Below are 20,609 nucleotides of genomic sequence, written 5' to 3'. Positions count from 1 at the left end.
AAAATATTTGATTCAACTAGTTAGTATTTGTTATGACTACTAAACTTTTATTGTAGCGATAACTAAAAATAAATAACAAAATAATTTTAGTTACTTCAACTATTTTTTTAAAGTCATTTGAATAATAAATAATTATCATAACTATTTAAAGTAGTTACAACAACTAAATAAAAATAGTTGGATACAACCATGTAAAATGTTTTACCACTACTATCTGAAACTTGTTACATCAACAGCAAAAATATAGTGATATACGGATACAACTTAAAAAAAATCGTTGAATCAACTATTTTGAAATAGTTAAAAGTATATAATTACTGCTACGATTTTTTTTAGTTAAATTGAGTACCAAATAATATTTGATTCAACTAGTTAGTATTTGTTGTGACTACTAAATTTTAATTATAGCGATGACTAAAAATAAATAACAAAATAATTTTAGTTACTTCAACTATTTTTTTAAAGTCATCTGAATAATAAATAGTTACAATAACTATTTGAATTCGTTACACTAACTAAATTAAAATAGTTGTCTCTTTTTAGTTATGGCAACTACTGAGATTTCTTTCAGTGTACTGGAATTTCATTTTTTTTAAATCTATCCAATGATTTCAAACTATTATAATCGCATTAAAATTTTATTATGAGTAAAAAAAAAAATTAAAACATTAATTTAGAAAAAAAAAACAATGTAGTTGTAATAGAAAAGAATAGCTTTTCGAATGTTAGAAAATTTACCATATTTTCAGCGGGAAATTGATATAAGTACAAGAAGAAAAGTACCCCTCTAAATTATAGCTCCTCAAACTTTAATTTAGTCATGAATTATATATATAAATCATTTGTTTTTATTTTTTTATAGCACAATTACAAAATATTATTAGAGATATGGAGATCCAGTGGGGACGGTTAGATGCCGGAATTGATATCAATCGTCAACGTCGATCAGTTCAGCGTCATCATGACATCCGCATTCAGCATCTTCAAGCATCTTTAAGATCTGGAAGGTAAAACAACTCAGCCAATTAATGAGCAATTAATGAAATAAAATTAATATTAACTAAAAATGATAATATACTCTATTCTACGTTACAAGAATTCCTACACGCTGCAGTGAATCGGGATCTTCATGATTCAATATTTTTAATTTTAAATGATAATCAACGTGAGTCAAAAACTTCCGTGTAGACAGTTTGAAAATTATAGATATTTGAACCTTTCCAGATTTTTAATAGAAATTATTACTTTTTTTTCTTTCTTTTTTTGCAGGTGAACAGCTACCAAATATTGGCAATATTGAACATTTGAACCTCATTTTGCAGGATCATTAAGAATCTCTCTATTATGTGTTATTTTGTATTCCATTTGATATTTATTTTTATTTAATAATAAATTTTAACAACCATTAATTCCTTGCAGTTTTATTTTTATTTATTAAATTAGCTGTTAAAACAACTTACCTGTAAATTTCAAAATTAATGTATAGAAATTTTATGTTTTTTAAACAAATTTTTTCAATTTATTCTATTTATTTATTTATTTATTGATCCCAGATGTACAGTTTGAATTAACAAACTCTATTACATAGCGAACTTAATCTTATATTTTATATACTAATAGCTCTATGTTATAAAATTAATTATATATTTATTATTTCAGATCCTCATATTTCATAAATTGCTATTCCGCTTTTCTTTTGATTGCACTATCTTTCTTCAGGCCCTTCCTCTCGTTTCCGTCCAATTTCTTTGAAGAGGATGCACACGTTTTTCTCTGGGGCGCCTCTAAGAAGCTGTCGCCAGAGTGCGTCAAGGTCAGCATCGTATTTACCCTCTATGAGACTTTGGATCGCGGTGTTGACTTTTTCTGAGCATAATTTTCGGACTTCGCTGCAAGTGATTAGATGGTTAAGTGATTCGGGCTCGCGCTCGCAGATCCTGCAGGTTTCATTTCTGAATCCTTTTTTGAGTACTTTGCCGTAGTTTCCACACCTGAGTCGAGACCAGATTTCCTTCATCCAACCTTCTATTGATTTGTCATTCCAGTAGGGTTCGGTCGAGGTACAAGTTTTTACAAACTTGAAAATCGGACTGAAAGATGACATCATAATTTTGTAGTTATTTTCACAGGTTTCCTTATCTTTGTAGGATTGTAAGCCTGCTTCCAGACATTCAGCAATAGTATTATGTTCCGCGTTGTTCCAGATCAGGGTAGGGATATCTTGACAGTTTATTTCAGAGAATGCTTGCATCATATCTGCTCCCCATTTCGACGGGTTGCCGTTTAGTATTGATCTGCACTCTTCTCTGAGGCACATCCTTGGCCACCTATCCGTGTCCATCTTCATGATATCTATGATATAGCTACTTGCACGTTTTCTAGTAACATATAAGTAGCTTGGTACATCCGCTTCCACTCTCCACAAGTACTCAGGTGTGTTTTTAGAGACGCCTAGTGCTAGTTTATGTGCTTTTGCGTAGAGTCTTTTGTAGATATCGTTGGGAGCCCGTCCCCAGATTTCTACACCGTACAATGCACCAGCATTTGAGAGTGAGTTGTAGAGATACAATCGGTCATTTAGTTTTGAGCGTCTCGACCTTTTGATCAGTCCCCATGTAGAGTTGAGTGCCTGTTGTGTTTTTCCTACTAGCCATCTTGTGTGTTTCTTAAAGCTCCCTCCACCTGTAAACCAGTAGCCGAGGTACTTAAATTCACGTACTATTTCTAGTGAGCTTCCACCGTACATCCATTTTGTTGTTTCATTATCTCTACGTCCTTTCTTTACTATCATGACTACTGTCTTTTTTTCGTTCACAATCAAGTCATTTTTTTGCGCGTATCCTTCTAGCGCGTGTAGCATTTTTTGGAGTCCTTTTGCTGTGTCTGAAACTAGCGCCATGTCGTCTGCATATTTAATTACGTAATACCTTTTTGTACCCATTGTTGTGCCTCCGATGTTAGGTTCGCTCCAGATATCATCGACGTCATCGGTATACACATTATATAGTGTGGCACTAAGTGCGCATCCTTGGCGCACTCCACTTGAGGATTCGAACTTTCTTGAGCACTTTGCTCCTACCTGTATCTGGTTCAGCGTGCATCCGTAGATTCTTTCAAGCATGTGGTACATTCTTCCTTTTTCTATTCCGAGCTTTAATATTTTTTCTAGCAATTTATTTCTATTAACCCTGTCGAAGGCGTTTTTGTAATCAACAAAGCATATGTACAGTTTTCCACCTTTTTGTTTTAGTCGGTTGTTGATGAGTGAGTTGAGAACAAATACGTGGTCCCTCGTTCCTCTATTTCGCCTGTATCCTGCTTGGCTTTCTCTTATACACTCCTTTTCTTCAAGCCAGGTGTTGATTCGCCTTGCCATTAAGTTAGTCAATACTTTGTATCCGGCGTTTAACAGAGAGATCCCTCTGTAGTTAACTGGGTTATTTGGGTCCCCAGCTTTAAATATGGGAACAATTATTGCTGTGTCCCATCCTTCAGGTAGCTCGCCCTCTCTCCAGATTTTATTTATTGTATTTAAGAGTTCAGGGAGTCGTTCTTTCGGAATATTTTTGATGAATTCTGCTGGTATTCCGTCTTCTCCGGCGGCCTTTTTATTTTTGAGTGTCTTTAAGGTATCTACCAGATCTGACATTGTGAAATCTTCATCAAGGGCGCTGTTCTTGACATCGTTGTCAGTGTTGTCTGATGTCTCTGCTGGTCTTGTTGTCTCGTCGTTACATGGGTCTGATGGTTTTCTTTGTGGCAATGGTGTCTCATTCAACGTAGTTGCATGTATTTTCTGTGCAGTCTCAGCTGTTACATTGTTTTCGCTACTTGGATTGCAGTTCAGTAAGGCGGAGAAGTGTTCAATCCATTGTTGTCCGCTTATTTCATCACTTGCGGTATTAAAGGGTTTTCCTCTAAAGGTGTTTATGGTTTTCCACCAAGCAGCCATGTCTTTACACTTGTTGAGTTGATTCCATTTCTTCTCTTTCCATTGTCTCTCTTCTTCTTTTCTTACAGAGTGAAACGTTTTGCGGCTTAGATTCAGGAGCTTTTTGTTTTTTATGTTTTTGCTCTGTAGATATTGTTTTAACCTTTTCCATACTTCTTTCTTGGCAGTACGGCATTTGTGGTTGTACCACGGGTCTGTGCTGGAGTTCTTTCCTTTCTTGTTTCTTCTGATCAACTCGCAGGTCTTCGCAGCATCCGTCATCATTGTTCTTAGTTGTGGCCAGGTTACTGGGTCCGCTACTAGGTCAAATTCATTCCACATTTCCGATAATGTCTCATTGTATATTTCAGCTTTATCTAGTCTCCATAGTAGTGCTTCTTTCTTCTTGGTGAAGTCTGTCGGATTGTTCGGGGCTGAGCTTGGATCTTCGCGTGGGTGGCTCTTACCTTTATCGAGTACAACTGTGATCGGAAGATGATCAGATTCAGGCCTGACTCCAACTACTAGTTTCCTTATCGCCTGTAGGCTTTGTGCGCCCACGCATAGCACTAGGTCCAAGACAGATGCGCATGTCTCATCACTGCCGCCAACGAATGTGACATTTCCTTGCTCATCACCCTTAACCGCACCATTTGCTACACTTATCCCGAGTTCTTCACAGAGATTGATCAGTATGCAGCCTTCAGGATTGATGGTTTTGTCCTGAGAGGTCCTGGTGCTCTGGGGAACTCCTTCCCAGTCACAATAGCTATAACCTGGTTTTTCTCCAATTCTGGCGTTGCAATCTCCAATCACTGTAACGGTCAGGCCTTCGTTTATACATTCATCTATTTCAGTAGTTAACGCTGTAGTCACATTTTTCATTCCTACGTTATTATACAGTGTTATGATACAGACGTTATTTGTCTTGATACTTAGTCCGAATTTCCATTGCTGTACTAGCCAACCTTCTTTTAAGTTCTGTTTGATGCCAACTAGTTGTCCTCCACTAGCTCTTCCTCTGGATCCTTTATTCTTGATAGCAGGTTTTGACCACCATTGAAACTTTTTGCTCAGTTTGCTGATAGCTTTATCTTCTTGTTTTTTAGTAACCCAGGTTTCCTGTAAGATTATTATGTCGGAATCTTCTAGATCTCCCCATGCGTCCTTCACATTTTTTATCCCTGCTATGTTCCAGAGGACAATTTTTATTTCGCTAGCTCTATTGTGAGTTGGTACGAAAGGAATTCTTCACTAGATTTCCTTTCAAATCGTCCCATCTCCACCATGTGTTTTGTGCCCACATCTTCATATATCTCGTGGTGGCTTCTCTGCCTTCCTTCCGTTCATTTTCCGCCTCTTGCTCTATCCATCGTTGTGTGGCAGCTTCTCGTGGTGTGAAGTCATCATCTATCCAAACATCTGAGCCCCTCATTTTAAATTTTTGGGCCATGATGACTTTTTTTAAATCGATTGAACCTAGAGTTATAACAACCTTATTATTGATTCTTTTTACTGCATTCGTTTTAACTTTAATGTTAAAAATCTTCTCTAGTTGTGTATCGATAGACATGGTATTTTTCCAGTTATCGTCCAGCTTACCTCTTACTACGATGTTGTTTCTTCTAGCTTGCCTTACCTTACGTTCTCCTTCTAGCTCGTCAATTCTGAGTCTGCTTGGCTTATCAACTTGCTTATTTATATTGACAGTCCCATACGTTTTCTTGGTCTGGCTTCTGGGTGCCGTGCTGCTTGGGTATTGAGTGCAACTGGGTTGCTGTCTTGTCATAAAATTCCGCGTTCGTCCTGGATTTGTTGTATGTGTCCTGAAGGGTCTATCATCGGTGTCTCGGTTGTTTGAGAATCCAGCTGTGTGAGCTGGTGAGGTGTAACTGTTGAAGCTTCCATCACTTATTGTGCTTAGATTTTGTCCGGTTGTTTTATTACGGTTTTCAGTGTGTATTGGGTTTTTAAGGTGTTCTAGACTCTGTAGGAGTCGTTGTGCATCTGGATGTAACGGGATTACTTGACTTTGGGTGTGTGCTGAGGGTTGCTGGGTCTCAGTATACTGTGACTTGTTGGCGCTAATTTCCGTTAGGCTATCTTGTATTTCCTTCCTGAACTCATTGATTGTCCTCATTATCCAGAGCTTCATTTTGCTGTTTTCTTCTTTTATGCTTGTTGCTAGTTCTTGCATCTTGGAGCAGTTGCTACAAGAGACCCGTTGTGGGTCTAGGTCTGGTGCATTTATTATTGTATCGTTATGGGGTGTGTAGCTGTGTGAGGAGTCATCAAGCAGATTTTCTTGACTGATATCGAGTGGCGGGGTGGGAGTTCCAGTATGTTCGTCTCTTTTTGGTGTGCTTGTTTTCTCAGGGGGTGACCCTGGGTTGTTGTCAGTACTGTCACTGTTGTTCTGGCTGTTGTTTCCATTGTCAAGGCTGACAGAGCGTCTAATGAGGTATGGGGTTAGGGGTCTGTTGTTGTTGTTGTCTTGGGTCAGTCTTTCAGCATTTGTCTTCCTTCCTCTTTTGGGCTTTGGAGTACTGTCATTATATTTCAAGCTGTTGTTGTTTGCATCTGCCATCTGTGTGTGTGTATCTGAACTGTCTAGACTTGTGTCTTTGTGATCACTCATTGCGCCGGTCATGTTTGCCCGCCTATTCTGCTGTAGTAGACCTAACCTCTATTTAGTCCCACGATTGTGATTACGTTAAATTACAGTAGAAAGTTGTTATTTTCACATGTATTTTGCACTATTCTATGGGTTTTGCACTGGGCACGCACTTTTGATTTACTTTGCTTATTATAAGGGTATGTCACTATTAGAATTGTGAATTTCACTGAGCTATTTTGAAACGTGTACGTTCACTTTGCTTGCTAAGCGCCCTCTCAACAAATTTTTTCAATTAAAGACATAAATATACCTCAATTTATAATTATAAACTTATAATAATTATAGAACTATTAAAACATCCGTACATTTAGTATTTTTATTGTATAAAAGTTGTTAATAAATTATTTTTTATATAATATTTGAATTATATCTCATTATCTTAATTAAATACTGAGATAATTTTAGAATCTTCACTCAGCGCCATATGATAATGACCGACCTACATACTTCTTTCTTACCGACGCTTGCTCTCTTATTGGCTGAGCAATTGAGTACACCCTGATAACACGAGTTGATCGAGAAAAAGTTGGTCATTCATTAGTTTCCGACCAACTTGACGACAAGTTATCGACAACTTCAGCTTTTGCAACTTTTGGCTACAAGTTACCGCCAACTTTCTCAGAAAGTTGGCGGCAGTATGGAGCCGCAACTGGAATGCAAGTTTCTGAGGAAATTGAAAGTAAACTTACCGTCAACTTATGATCACCAACTTTTGCAAGCAACTTTTGCCACCAACTTTCTCAGAAAGTGATCGTCAACTTTTTGGATTTACAACTTTTGCCACCAACTTTCTCAGAAAATGTCCATCAACTATTGGAGGTACCAACTGTTGGCGATCAACTTGGTTCCAGTTGCGGCTGCAAGTTTCTCGTCAGTTTCTCGCCAACTTGGCTATCAGGGCAGTTGTCATTGAGTATAAAGTCGTCCTTGAATAAAGAGAGAATTAAGTACAGTTTTAAAACAAAACTGCCCTGATAGCCAAGTTGGCGAGAAACTGACGAGAAACTTGCAGCCGCAACTGGAACCAAGTTGATCGCCAACAGTTGGTACCTCCAATAGTTGATGGACATTTTCTGAGAAAGTTGGTGGCAAAAGTTGTAAATCCAAAAAGTTGACGATCACTTTCTGAGAAAGTTGGTGGCAAAAGTTGCTTGCAAAAGTTGGTGATCATAAGTTGACGGTAAGTTTACTTTCAATTTCCTCAGAAACTTGCATTCCAGTTGCGGCTCCATACTGCCGCCAACTTTCTGAGAAAGTTGGCGGTAACTTGTAGCCAAAAGTTGCAAAAGCTGAAGTTGTCGATAACTTGTCGTCAAGTTGGTCGGAAACTAATGAATGACCAACTTTTTCTCGATCAACTCGTGTTATCAGAGTGAGCGAACTTCTACCTAAAAAAAAAATGCAAGTGAAATAAGGAATGATTGCGAACCACTGGGATCTCGGAAGAAAATATGTGGCGCCGTCACGATGAACTAATATCGATGTCGATAAAATAAAATAAGATTGGTACGAAACATAGTTCTGCAAAAACGAACAGATGGCTGCAATTGCACATCCCAAATAAAATACAACAAAATTTTAATTATTTTATCACATGTAAAGCCTACAATAAATTCGAACATGTACATTTGATTCAATAAAAATCTCATGTCTAATTACCTAGTACTTTCTATTTAATAAGTAGTATACAATTAGTACGTACATGTTGATTGAACTTATATACAGCTCTTATATAATTACCGAGTAATTTTTATTATATAAATTGCAATCAATTAGTTCGTATAAATATACATATTTATATATATACATATATATGTACATATATATAAATATATATATATATATATTTATTTATATCTATAATTTATAGACAATTTAAGTCTAATTATACCTGGTAATTTTCTATCGGATAAATTGCTAAGAATTGGGCGTACATGCACATATATTCAATAGACAGCACTTGTCTAATCAACCGGTAATTACTATTGAATAAATTGCTATTATTCAGTTCGTACATGTACATTTATTTAATAGGCAGCTCCTGTCCAATCACCTGATGGTAATTTCTATTGTTCAATTCGTACATGCACATTCATTCAATAGATAACACTTGTCTAATCACCTGGTAATTGCTATTGAATAAATTGCTATTATTCAGTTCGTACATGTACATTTATTTAATAGACAGCTCTTGTCTAATTACCTGGTACTTTTTATTAAATACATTGCTATGAATTAGTTCAGATATTTAGATTTATCTGAAAGACAGCTCTCAACTAGTAACGAGGTCATATATTATTGAAATAATTAAAATCAAATAGTTCGTACATGTACATTTATTAAGCTCTTAACTAATAACTGGTAATTTTTCATTGCTTCAATTACTATTAATCAGTTCGTACATGGCCATTTTTTTTACAGATAGTACTAGTCTAATTGCCTCATACATGTACAACTATTCAACTAGTCAACTATAAGAGCTGCTTATCAAATAAATGCACATGTACGAACTAATTGATTGCAATTATTTTAATAACAAATTACCTAGTAATTAGTTAAGAGCTATTTGTTACAAGAGCTGTCTATCGAATAAATGTACATGTACGATTTGATAAATAGCTACTAATTTAAAAAAATCTACTACGTAATGAGACCAGAAACGCCAATTAAATAAGATATACAAGTAAGAACTTATTGATAGCTATTTGGTCAATTGAAAATGGTAGACTGGAGCCGTTTCTTAAGTCAAATGTACATGTACGAATTAATTGGGATCTATGTAGTAAAACAAAAATCGTAGATAAATAGATAAAAGCCGTCTATTAAGTCAAATGAATATGCATGAATTATTTGATAGCTAACTAGTCAATAGAAAATGGTGGACACTTAAACTAGAGCCGTCTATATAATTAAATGTACATGTACGAATTTCTTGATAGCTATTTAGTCAATGGAAAATGGTATTTAATTAGACTAGAGTCATTTATTAATTCAAATGTACATGTTCGAATTTATTAGCTGCTAATTAATTAATAGGAAATATCCGACAATTAGAGTTGGGCCGTCTCTTAAGCCGAATGTACATGCACGAATTGAATTCAAGCTTATTATGCAATAAAGATTCTCAGGTAATCAGACCCTAGTGCTGTTTAAATCAGATGTATATATGCGATTTAATTGCATGCTTTATATCTAACAACATTTATAAAATAATTACTAATTGTTTTAACTTCCCGCTAAGAAAATCGACGATTTTCGAAAATTTCGGGAAGTTATTGTTTTCATCCCGATTTTCGAAAATCGAGTTTTCATCAGATGTCGACGTTTTGAGGTCCTAGGAAGCTATTCTGACTATTTTCGGAATGATGTCCGAGTGTGTGTGTGTGTATGTATGTAAACTCTTTGTAACTTTTGAACTAATGAATCGATTTGGATGTTTAAGGCGGCAATTGAAAGAGTTTGTTGGCCATCAACTTTCCTGAAAATTCCAGGTCATATGATCAAATAGACTCAAAAATATTTGCGAATTACGAAAAAAAAAAAATTTTTTTTTAGTTTTTTATTAATTTCTCAGAAACGACTTATACGATCGACTTCAAAATTTAATCAGCTCTAGTACTCAATAAAACGCGTCGATTGCCACCTCAAACGTCGAAATCGATTTATTAGTTTGAAAGATATCGGCGTTGAAAAGTTAAAAAAATAACATTTTATGTTATTTTTCCCGGATAAATCATAATATAACCTACTGAAATGTGTCTGAAATCATACCAACTCATCCTTTATATGGTTACTTTCGATACATAATGTCATCGAACTTGGTTTTTAGTTTAAATTACACTACCAACAATAAAATCGATAAAACGTAGTTTTTAATATTTTTCTCGGATATTTCATATTTGATTGTTTCTCACATGAGTCAAAACTTATTTAAATCTTGATTTGAATCCCTGGCATTGATTTCTACCTCAATACACTTATTTTATTGAACATGAGCAGGGATTAAATTTTAAAAACCGCTTCATTAACGATTTTTGATTCTTAAATTTTCAAACTTCGGCATAACAGGTAACTTGTTAGAGCTTAAGAAGATCGTAAAAAAACAATCGCATGTGATAGCATTTTCGAGCTCGAAGAGCTCGAGAATATATCTACACTAATGTTTTCGAGCTCTTTGAGGTCGAAAACAGCGGGAAGTTTTGGGGCTGGCCTGCAGAGCCATCCAACGCCCAGATTTTTTTTTATTTATATGTAATTATTATTTTCTTTTTTTTTTTTATTATTTAAATTTACATGTTCGAATGAATATATAGCTAATTAATCAATAGAAAATGGTGGATACTTAAACTAGAGCCGTCTATATAATTAAATGTACATGTACGAATTGATAATTAGTAACTTAATCAATAAAAAATTACCAGTTAAAAGTCAAGAGCTTAATAAATGCACATGTACGAACTAATTGATTGTAATTAATTCAATAATATATGGCTTCGTTATTAGTTGAGAGCTGTTTTTCAGATGAATTTAAATCTTTGAACTAATTGATAGCAATGTATTCAATAAAAAGTACCAGGTAATTAGACAAGAACTGTCTATCGAATAGCTGTACATGTACGAGACAATTGATAGCAATTTATTCAATAAAAAAATACGAGCCAATGAGATCGGTGCTATCTGTAAAAAAAATGACCATGTACGAACTGATAAATAGTAACTTAATCAATAAAAAATTACCAGTTATTAGTTAAGAGCTTCATAAATGTACATGTACGAACTAATTGATTGTAATTAATTCAATAATATATGACCTCGTTATTAGTTGAGAGCTGTCTTTCAGATGAATCTAAATATCTGAGCTAATTGATAGCAATGTATTTAATAAAAAGTACCAGGTAATTAGGCAAGAGCTGTTTATAAATTCTATGTACATACTGGAACTAATTCAAGGCTACATTTCTAATAATAGTATCAGGTAATTAGACAAAAGCTGTTTATCGAATAGCTGTACACGACGAGCTGATTGATAGCAATTTATTCAATAAAAAATCACTAGGCAATTAGGCGAGGGCTGTCTATTGAATAAATGTACAAGTAAGAAGTAAATATAGAATACATATTCAAAAAAAAATCAACCGGTAATCAGACAAGAGCTTTTTATTAATTAAATGTACATGTACAAATCTATTGTAAACAATAAAATAATTAAATTTTTGGTGTTGTAATTTTTTTATAATATTTATATGTACAAATCGAGAGGTAGCTTATTGTTGCTTTTTAGGTCGTATATATATATGTATGTATGTATATATGTATATATTTATATATATAATTCATAGACAGCTCAAGTCTAATTACCTGGTAATTTTCTATCGAATAAATTGCTAAGAATTAGATCGAACATGTACATATTCAATAGACAGCACTTGTCTAATCACCTGGTAATTGCTATTGTTCAGTTCGTACATGTACATTTATTTAATAGGCAGCTCTTGTCCAATTACCTGGTAATTGCTATTGTTCAGTTCGTACATGCACATTTAATTTAATAATAATCTCAGTTCCTATTGTTCAGTTCGTATATGCACACTCATTCAATAGATAGCACTTGTCTAATTACCTAGTAATTGCTATTGAATAAATTGCTATTATTTAGTTCGTACATGTACATTTATTTAATAGGCAGCTCCTGTCCAATTACCTGGTAATTGCGATTGTTTAATTCGTACATGCACATTAATTCAATACATAGCACTTGTCTCATCACCTGGTAATTGCTATTGAATAAATTGCTATTATTCAGTTCGTACATGTACATTTATTTAATAGGCAGCTCCCGTCCAATTACCTAGTAATTGCTATTGTTCAGGCTGCAATTGCACATCCCAAAGAAAATACAACAAAATTTTAATTATTTTATCACATGTAAAGCCTACAATAAATTCGAACATGCACATTTAATTTAATAATAATGTCACGTGTAGATACCTAGTACTTTCTATTCAATAAGGAGCTTACAATTAGCACGTACATGTTATTTGAAATTATATACAGCTGTTATATAATTACCTGGTAATTTTTATTGAACAAATATCCTACAGTCGTTTTGTACTTGTACGATCAATTGTAGACGAAGCTACGTTTAAAGTACTGATAATTTTTGGTAGATTTAATTTTTGCAATTAACTCATTTAGGAACGTTCAATCTCAAATATTATTGTCACTTATGTTCTGATTATTCTTGTTTGATATAAAACCTGCTATAAATCATTTCATGCATATAGTATTGAAATAAAACAAATACCTAATCATTCGTTTTACATTACGAAAAATTTATTTTAGTTTTCATTGTTATAAATTTAAAAAATATTCCTGTTTACCTAGAGTGTTTCTTCCATGTATTCAGTCTTTTGTTAAATTTTATTATATAAAACAAAATGTTGAGAATATCTCTTATACAATGTACATATACCAAAGTACACATACATACTAGCAAGTCATGAGAAAAATCTTTATGTATTGTCGATAATAATAATAATTATTATAATAATAATAATAATAATAATAATAATAATAATAATAATAATAATAATAATAATAATAATAATAATAATAATAATAATAATAATAATAATAATAATAATAATAATAATAATAATAATAATAATAATAATAATAATAATAATAATAATAATAATAATAATAATAATAATAATAATAATAATAATAATAATAATAATAATAATAATAATAATAATAATAATAATAATAATAATAATAATAATAATAATAATAATAATAATAATAATAATAATAAAAATAATAATAATATAGGTTAACAGTGTAAATAACAAAAATAATTTTATTTTTTTCTGTTGCACAAGATTACCTAATCCAAACGTTTCTATAGAATCCACTGAAATGGGTCAAAAACCGCATAGAATCCAATAGACGCATTGGTTTCTTTGCGGTTTTTGACCTTTCAAAGTAGATTCTATGGGATTTTTTACGTAGGGTATTGATATTACTCAATATTATATTGTTTATTTATTTATTTTAGGATTTTGTCCATCTCTTTTAACATTATTTCCTGTTCCAAAAGTCGAAGATGTTGGATAGAACTCAGTCCATTGATTAACTCTAACCCGTTGATATTATCTCCACCTACATTTTCAATTTTTTCGTCCAACATGTCCCAAAAATCTTCCATTTCTAACTTTTTTTCCGTCCTTTGTGTGATTGGTCTTCTTGCGATATATTTATTCAGTTTTATTGAATTCCTAATCACTCTGGCATCTAATGCCAAGTACTTTATTACTTCTATTATAAAAATTATAATATATGTTAGTGCAATTATTCAAATTAGGCTATAATTCGGGAATATATATTTCAGATTGGTGAAAACGATTCAAAATAATTTATTTCAATCGGAAGCAGTAGGTATCGTGCACAGAAAAAAATTTACTGTTGCTGCAACAGGATTTTTCCTGTGGCTGCAACGTGACTGCCTCTTGTTGCAACAGCAGTAAATTTTTTTCCGTGTGCTTAAAAAATTCGATAGATTCTTGTATGTATAGGGCCTATACTTAATTATAGCACCTCATAGCACTCATTCATTCTCATAAAACCTCTTTGAGAATTCATGAGAATATATTGGATTCAATCCGATTTTCTTTTAACAGGAATTAGCTTTGGATCGTTTTTTTTTTTTTTTTTTATTATTAAAGTTAAGTCTTTTGAATGCTTTTTAACAAACCAGAAGTTGTCGTTACCTATAAATTGATTGGGATGCGGGTTTTTTTTAGTAAATCATTTAAATTTCTATTGCAAGATTCTTCATAGTTGTCAGTTTTGTCCTCTCTCAAATTGTATACTGAAAATCCTCGAGGTTTAATCGTTTTTATCCAAAATCGCTCGTAATAATCGAATAAACGATCAAATCGCTGTCCAAAATCCTGCGTCACCACTTCTTTTAAGTTATTAAAAGTTGATATAATCAATTTGGGTGGTAACAAAGCCAATGCGATTAGCTGCTTTATAGTCACATAGATTTCGGGGTGTGTCGTGACTTTAATGGTTGTTTTATTTATTAACCCTAAGTCCCTTGCGTTTTTGTTGATTGCCTAGAAACAGAAATGAACAAAAGTTAATCTTTATAGCTACGATAAAATAAATCATCAAGTTATCACTATTACTACTTTTAATATTTTTTGGCAATAGCAACAATTGTAGCTAATTATTTTATAAAGATACGAAATTTTTTTAAAAGTATTTTTGATTATTTACTTGAGCATAGTGGAAATAGCAGTGATTAGCATCAATATCTGGAAATGCAGTTTCCACAGCATTATGCATGCCAATCTCGAAATCGGACATGTAGGTCTTAGGGTTAAAAGATGGAAATTTCTCTTTAATAAAATTAAAAACTCTCAAATAGCATTCCTCACTCTTATTCGTCATAATGGACCAAAAGATCGGTATAGCCTGAAAAAATTATACTGATGGTTATATATTTCTTATGAAATCAAATATCGAGAGTCATTCGTATATGTCCACTTAATTTATGGACAGCTTTTGTCTAATTACCTGGTAACATTTATTGAACAAATTGTTATCAATCAGCTCGTACATGTACATTTATTCAATAGTCAGCTCTTCCTGAATTACCAGGAAATTTCTATGAAATAAACTGCTATCAATTAGTTTGTACATGTACATTTATTTAATAGACAACTCCTGTCTAACTACCTGGTTATTTTCTATCCAATACATTGCTATCAATTAGTTTGTACATGTACATTTATATAATAGACAGGTCCTGTCTAATGACCTGGTTATTTTCTATCGAATACGTTGCTAAGGATTAGAACGTACATGTTCATTTATTCAATCGACTGCTCTTTTCTAATAGCCTGGTAATTTCTATTGAATCAATGGCTATCAATTAGTTTGTACATGTACATTTATATAATAGACAGGTCCTGTCTAATGACCTGGTTATTTTTTATCGAATACATTGCTAAGGATTAGAACGTACATGGACATTTATTCAATCGACTGCTCTTTTCTAATAGCCTGGTAATTTCTATTGAATCAATGGCTATCAATTAGTTCGTACATGTACATCTATTCAATAGGCAGGTCTTCCCGAATCACCAGGTAATTTCTATTGAATAAATTACTATTAATTAGTCTGTACGTGTACATTTATTTAATAGACAGCTCCTGTCTAATTACCTGGTTTTTTTTATTGAATCAATTGCTATCAATTAGTTTGTACATGTACATTTATTCAATAGACTGCTCTTGTCTAATTACCTGGTAATATTTATTGAATAAATAACCTATAATTAATTCATTGAATGTAAGTAGCATTAATTACTGATAATTGTAATTAGGAATGAAGCCTATAATTAATTTGTTCATGTAAATTTGATTCAACAGCTGTAGCTTGATCATCTGATAATACGATCATAAATGTAGGATTTTTATAATCTCATATATATTTCTGTAACACAAAATGTTATAATACTCACAGCACTTTTACTTTGGCATTGTCCATCAACTTTGGCCATTATCGTCAATAATTGTAAATTATTTCTCTGAAAATGTGGTACAGCTTTAAATGTTGCGTCAATAAAAATATTTTCAACGGAATCACTTATGTCAGTTAGAAAATCTGCATCAAATAGATAAATATTTTGAGCTTCTTTGTGAATATTGTTAGTAATAAAAGTAAATTTTTCATAACTGGCAGAAATTTTCCACCGGTTATCTCTCCCATAGGCTAATTCACTTTTATTTATATTCAACATTAAAGACTGTGCAAAAGCTTCGATGACATTTGGTTTATTACAAGAAATATTAGTCGCTAAAGGCTGCTCATTTTTTTTGTATTTCTGGATAGACCTTCTACACTTCTGAAATGGATTTCTAGATGCTGCATCTGGATCTCTGAAATATTATTATGGCAATATTAAACAATCATCTTCAATTTATATGTTCAATTCTAGAAAATATGATATTTACAGAAGATGATATTGAGAATTATAATTTTAGTATAGAAAAATAAAATTAAAGATATTTACTGGATTTCCGAAGTAATATAGATCCGTTTTGTGGATAGACCGAAATTTTTGCTGGCATCTTTTAGATTTTTGCGAAAATCTCTATCATCTTCCAAACAAGGATCTGAATCATGGTTGTGTTTGTTGTTATTTATGCTTGGGATGAATTCACCATCCACGAATTTTCCCGATGCCGTACATTTAGACGAAAGGTCGCCATTTTTAGGTACAACATACTTTATGCATCGAACATATCTAGAACAATAAATGGATACCCTTTCAGGAAATTCATGTGGGATTGCATGGGAACCCATAGGAATCCATATAGAAAAATATGGATATAAATCCATAAGTAAGAATCTATTGTTACATAAGTAAGAATCCATAAGACTTAATATAGGAGTGTATGTATTTACTAAGAATCCAAGTAGGAAACGATGAGTATCTGCATTCTTATATGGGATATCCACTTTGGAACTCGTATATTCTATTGGCAGAATATTTTTTAATAAAAAACTAATTAATTGATGCTCTTCATATCAGTATTTGTAATAAATTAAGTTATTAATTAACTCGACGTATTACATCTGTATAGAAATTACAAATAATTTAGATAAAACACTAAATTAGGAATCGTACAAAGGTATTCTACTCCAAGTAAGTTTAGGAAAACATATACGCTTTTTATGGTATTTGTATCATACAAGATTTCTATATAGATTTTGACATGGTGAAGGTTCTCATGGGAAATCATCGTTTAAATTCACATGGGAATCCATACTATATTTTTATATGGATTTGACATGGTGTGAATTTCCATAGGGATCCTTGCGAGAATCTACATCGGGATCTATGTTGGATTCTTATAGAAAATCACATGGGAATCCATCCGAAAACGCCATGTAGGAACTTGCATAGAATCTAGGCTGGATTCCCATATGGAATTTTTTGTCAGGGTAAAAATAAAATATTAATTTAAACATGTGTATTTCTTTCAGGCAATCGGTACCAGGAATTATTTAAAAATGTTAATAGAATATAAAGGTAGCGCTAAATTCGTACATGTACATATAGTATAAAAGATGTTAATTTTGCGACTACCTAATAATTTTATTTTGATATAAAGCCTGCAAATAATTTGTTTATCTCCATTAAGTTTTAGAGAAAATCATTTTAAAATTAGCCCATTACTTAAATTAGATATAAAGCTATCAATTATATTGTACATATACATCTGATCAAAAAAATCAGCGATCCAGCAATTGTTTTCTGATTTTCATAAGATACTGAATTCGTACGAAGTTCGTATATGTGCATTCCATCCGAAATATTGCAGCTGAGATTATCTCATGATTGAAATTACATATAAAGCCTGCCAGTAGTTCGTGCATGTACGGTTGTACAATAATCAGCAGTTTAGCTATCATCTAATATGTTTAATTTGAAATGAGACCTACAATTGACTCATACATGTACAGTTCTGCAAAAATTCGCGACTTACCCATAGTTAAAATTTTTTTTAATTAAATATAAGACTTACAATTGACTCGTACATGTATGGTTCTGCGAGAAACAACGAACTAACAATTATTTCATATTTTGAATGAGGAATGAGACCTACAATCAATTTAGATGTAACAGGGAACTTTGAATTTTCCGCGCTTAATTACCGTGATTTTCTATCATGTGCGCGGTCGATATAATCTATTACTGCCCCAGGGTTATCCGGGGTAGAGTGCGACTGTCGTCCCGAGCGGAAATCGTAGGGGCTTGTCTGTCAGTCCCACTTAGCGATAAGTAGGGGTAGCTAATTTTCCGGAAGTAGCCGAATTCGGTCGAGTGGGTGTACAGTGATAAGTGAAGAGACAACCCAGGCAAAAACACAACCGGACAAGACGCCGAACCATCAAGACGCTTCCATCACACAGGTGAAGGAGCCAACACCAACTAAATTAAAAGTGAGGCGAGAATTAACTGGAGAAAAGACACGAGAGACAAGCAGGAGAACGCGACGAACGAGAAGGAAAAGGATCTAAAGAGAGACGGAACAAAGAGAAACGCATCGAAATAATCAGGTATTAATTAAATTAATTATTTTAGGCCAAAGCCGAAATATTAATTTAATTTAAAAATACTTAGTCGTTCGTCGAGGTATCCGCGTCTAGGCCTGTATTTAATTAATTAGTCGTAAAGTTAATTTATTAATAAAATTAAGCCAGACGGTTGTCTAACCGGGTCCAGGCCCAATTGCCGGGTCCAGGGCGTTGTCTTAAAATTCCAGGCCGTCGCCGGAGTTATTGCGTCGTAGAAATTTCTAGGCCGATGAGCCAGAATTTTCCAGAGTTAGTCCGCGTCGTCACAAATTAATTTACCAATTAAAATAATTAATTTAATCAATTAAAATATTAATTAAAATCATTAATCAGACTGAATTAACGATTAAGTAAATTAAGATAAATAAAATTAGTTAATAAAATTATTATGAAATATTCTCGGCATAAGGAAATCTGAAAAAAAAAGTCGGGAAAGTTGAGCCAGAATTAGAAATGAGATTTCATTACTAACTTGAATTGTTAATTATCGTGAAATTAACTCAGTATTAGATGAGAGACTAATAGTAGTTGTTGTAAAGGAGTTAAGTTAAAATTAATTAATTAATAATAATAATCTTCCTTCCAAATTAATTAATTAATTTATTAAGTGCGTGGCGGGAAGAGCCATTTTTAATTGAGTGTGTGTGAAGAAAAGTCCAGGAGACTCGAGTGCAGTATGAGTGTAGGAAATAAGTTTTAAAATGTGTAAATTAGTTAATAATTAATTCGGGAGGTAACCGATTTTAATCATAAGTCCAAAGGTAGTTGGCAATGTTTTAACCGAGTGTGTGAGAGTGTGATGCCAAGGTAGTGGCTATGTAGATTAAGTAAATTAAGTCGCCAAAGGTAATTGGTAGGATTTTATTAGGTCTATTGTTATAAGGTAAATGGTCAAAGGTTATAAGGTCTAAAGGTTTAAGGTCTAAAGGTTTAATAGTTATAAGGTATAAGTTATAAGGTCTAAAGTTATAAGGTCAAAAGTTATAAAATTATAAGGTTTTAATTGAAAGGTTGTGAATTAAATAAAAGGAAATACTATTGTAATAATTAAATCTAAGTTATTTATAAAATTATCCTACCTCTTCCTACTCTTACAATTAAATTTTACACCGACCCTGAGTATTAAGAACCGGTTCTGGAAGACCGTTAATCCTTCCAGTGGCGCCCTTAAAAGGTAATTTAAGGACGACCAGAGTAACAGCCTAGCCCTGTTATATAGACTCTGCGACATTCAATTGTACCGGTTCGTGTTGCCCTCGGCTCGATGGTTCTTAAAGAGATGTACTGAAATATCGAGCCGACAGCAACACGTCCCGGTACAAATTAATGTCGTACATGTACAGTTCTGAAAAGACCGGTGTTCTGGCCATCATTTAATTTTTTTTTAATTAAATATGAGACCTACAATACGGTGTTCTGGCCATCATTTGATTTTCTTATAATTAAGTACAAGTCAGCAATTATTTTATTATTTCATAATTTTATTTGAATACGAAATCGATAATCACTTGGTAAATGTCCATTATGTTTATAAAATTTGTGATGCTGATTGTCTGAAAATGTGAATAAATCAGATTTTGCAGTGAGATCGGAAAAGAGATTTTAGTCAAAAAAATATACAACACTAAAGATCTGATAATATCAATGAGATAGAAAATCTACAATAATTCCGTACATGAACGGATGTGTGAATGCCTTTGTTTAATTAATACTTGTACATGCACTTAACATCTTAAGTAAATACAGTCAGACCACGTTATAAGCCTGTTATTCTGTTTTTTTTTTATAAGCCAGGTATTACGATAGTTTAAGAGAAAAACTAATAATCTTATAACGAGGTC

The 20,609-nt window shown here is 32.9% G+C and overlaps 2 protein-coding genes and 1 long non-coding RNA gene across 3 annotated transcripts; 1 reads left to right on the top strand and 2 right to left on the bottom strand.

Moving 5' to 3' along the window:
- The first annotated feature begins 870 nt into the window (after window positions 1–870).
- On the top strand, window positions 871–1,302 carry LOC128667634 (uncharacterized). Its single transcript, XR_008403578.1, has 3 exons — window positions 871–1,007; window positions 1,097–1,165; window positions 1,270–1,302. It is a non-coding gene; the product is annotated as an uncharacterized LOC128667634 (long non-coding RNA).
- Window positions 1,303–13,566: 12,264 nt separating this feature from the next.
- On the bottom strand, window positions 13,567–15,347 carry LOC128667616 (uncharacterized). Its single transcript, XM_053738469.1, has 4 exons — window positions 15,195–15,347; window positions 14,895–15,092; window positions 14,381–14,731; window positions 13,567–13,928 (listed from the first exon to the last, which is right to left on the bottom strand). The coding sequence occupies exons 1-3, from the start codon at window positions 15,243–15,245 to the stop codon at window positions 14,381–14,383; spliced, it is 600 nt and encodes a 199-aa protein (XP_053594444.1). The 5' UTR covers window positions 15,246–15,347; the 3' UTR covers window positions 13,567–13,928.
- A 639-nt stretch (window positions 15,348–15,986) lies between these two features.
- On the bottom strand, window positions 15,987–16,989 carry LOC128667678 (uncharacterized). Its single transcript, XM_053738800.1, has 3 exons — window positions 16,697–16,989; window positions 16,145–16,562; window positions 15,987–16,067 (listed from the first exon to the last, which is right to left on the bottom strand). Exons 1-3 carry the CDS (start codon window positions 16,987–16,989, stop codon window positions 15,987–15,989), a joined length of 792 nt encoding a protein of 263 aa, XP_053594775.1.
- Window positions 16,990–20,609: the final 3,620 nt, after the last annotated feature.

This window comes from Microplitis demolitor, chromosome 4 (assembly GCF_026212275.2).
Source record: "Microplitis demolitor isolate Queensland-Clemson2020A chromosome 4, iyMicDemo2.1a, whole genome shotgun sequence".
Taxonomy (NCBI): domain Eukaryota; kingdom Metazoa; phylum Arthropoda; class Insecta; order Hymenoptera; family Braconidae; genus Microplitis; species Microplitis demolitor.
This window is presented reverse-complemented; position numbering and strand designations above follow the sequence as displayed.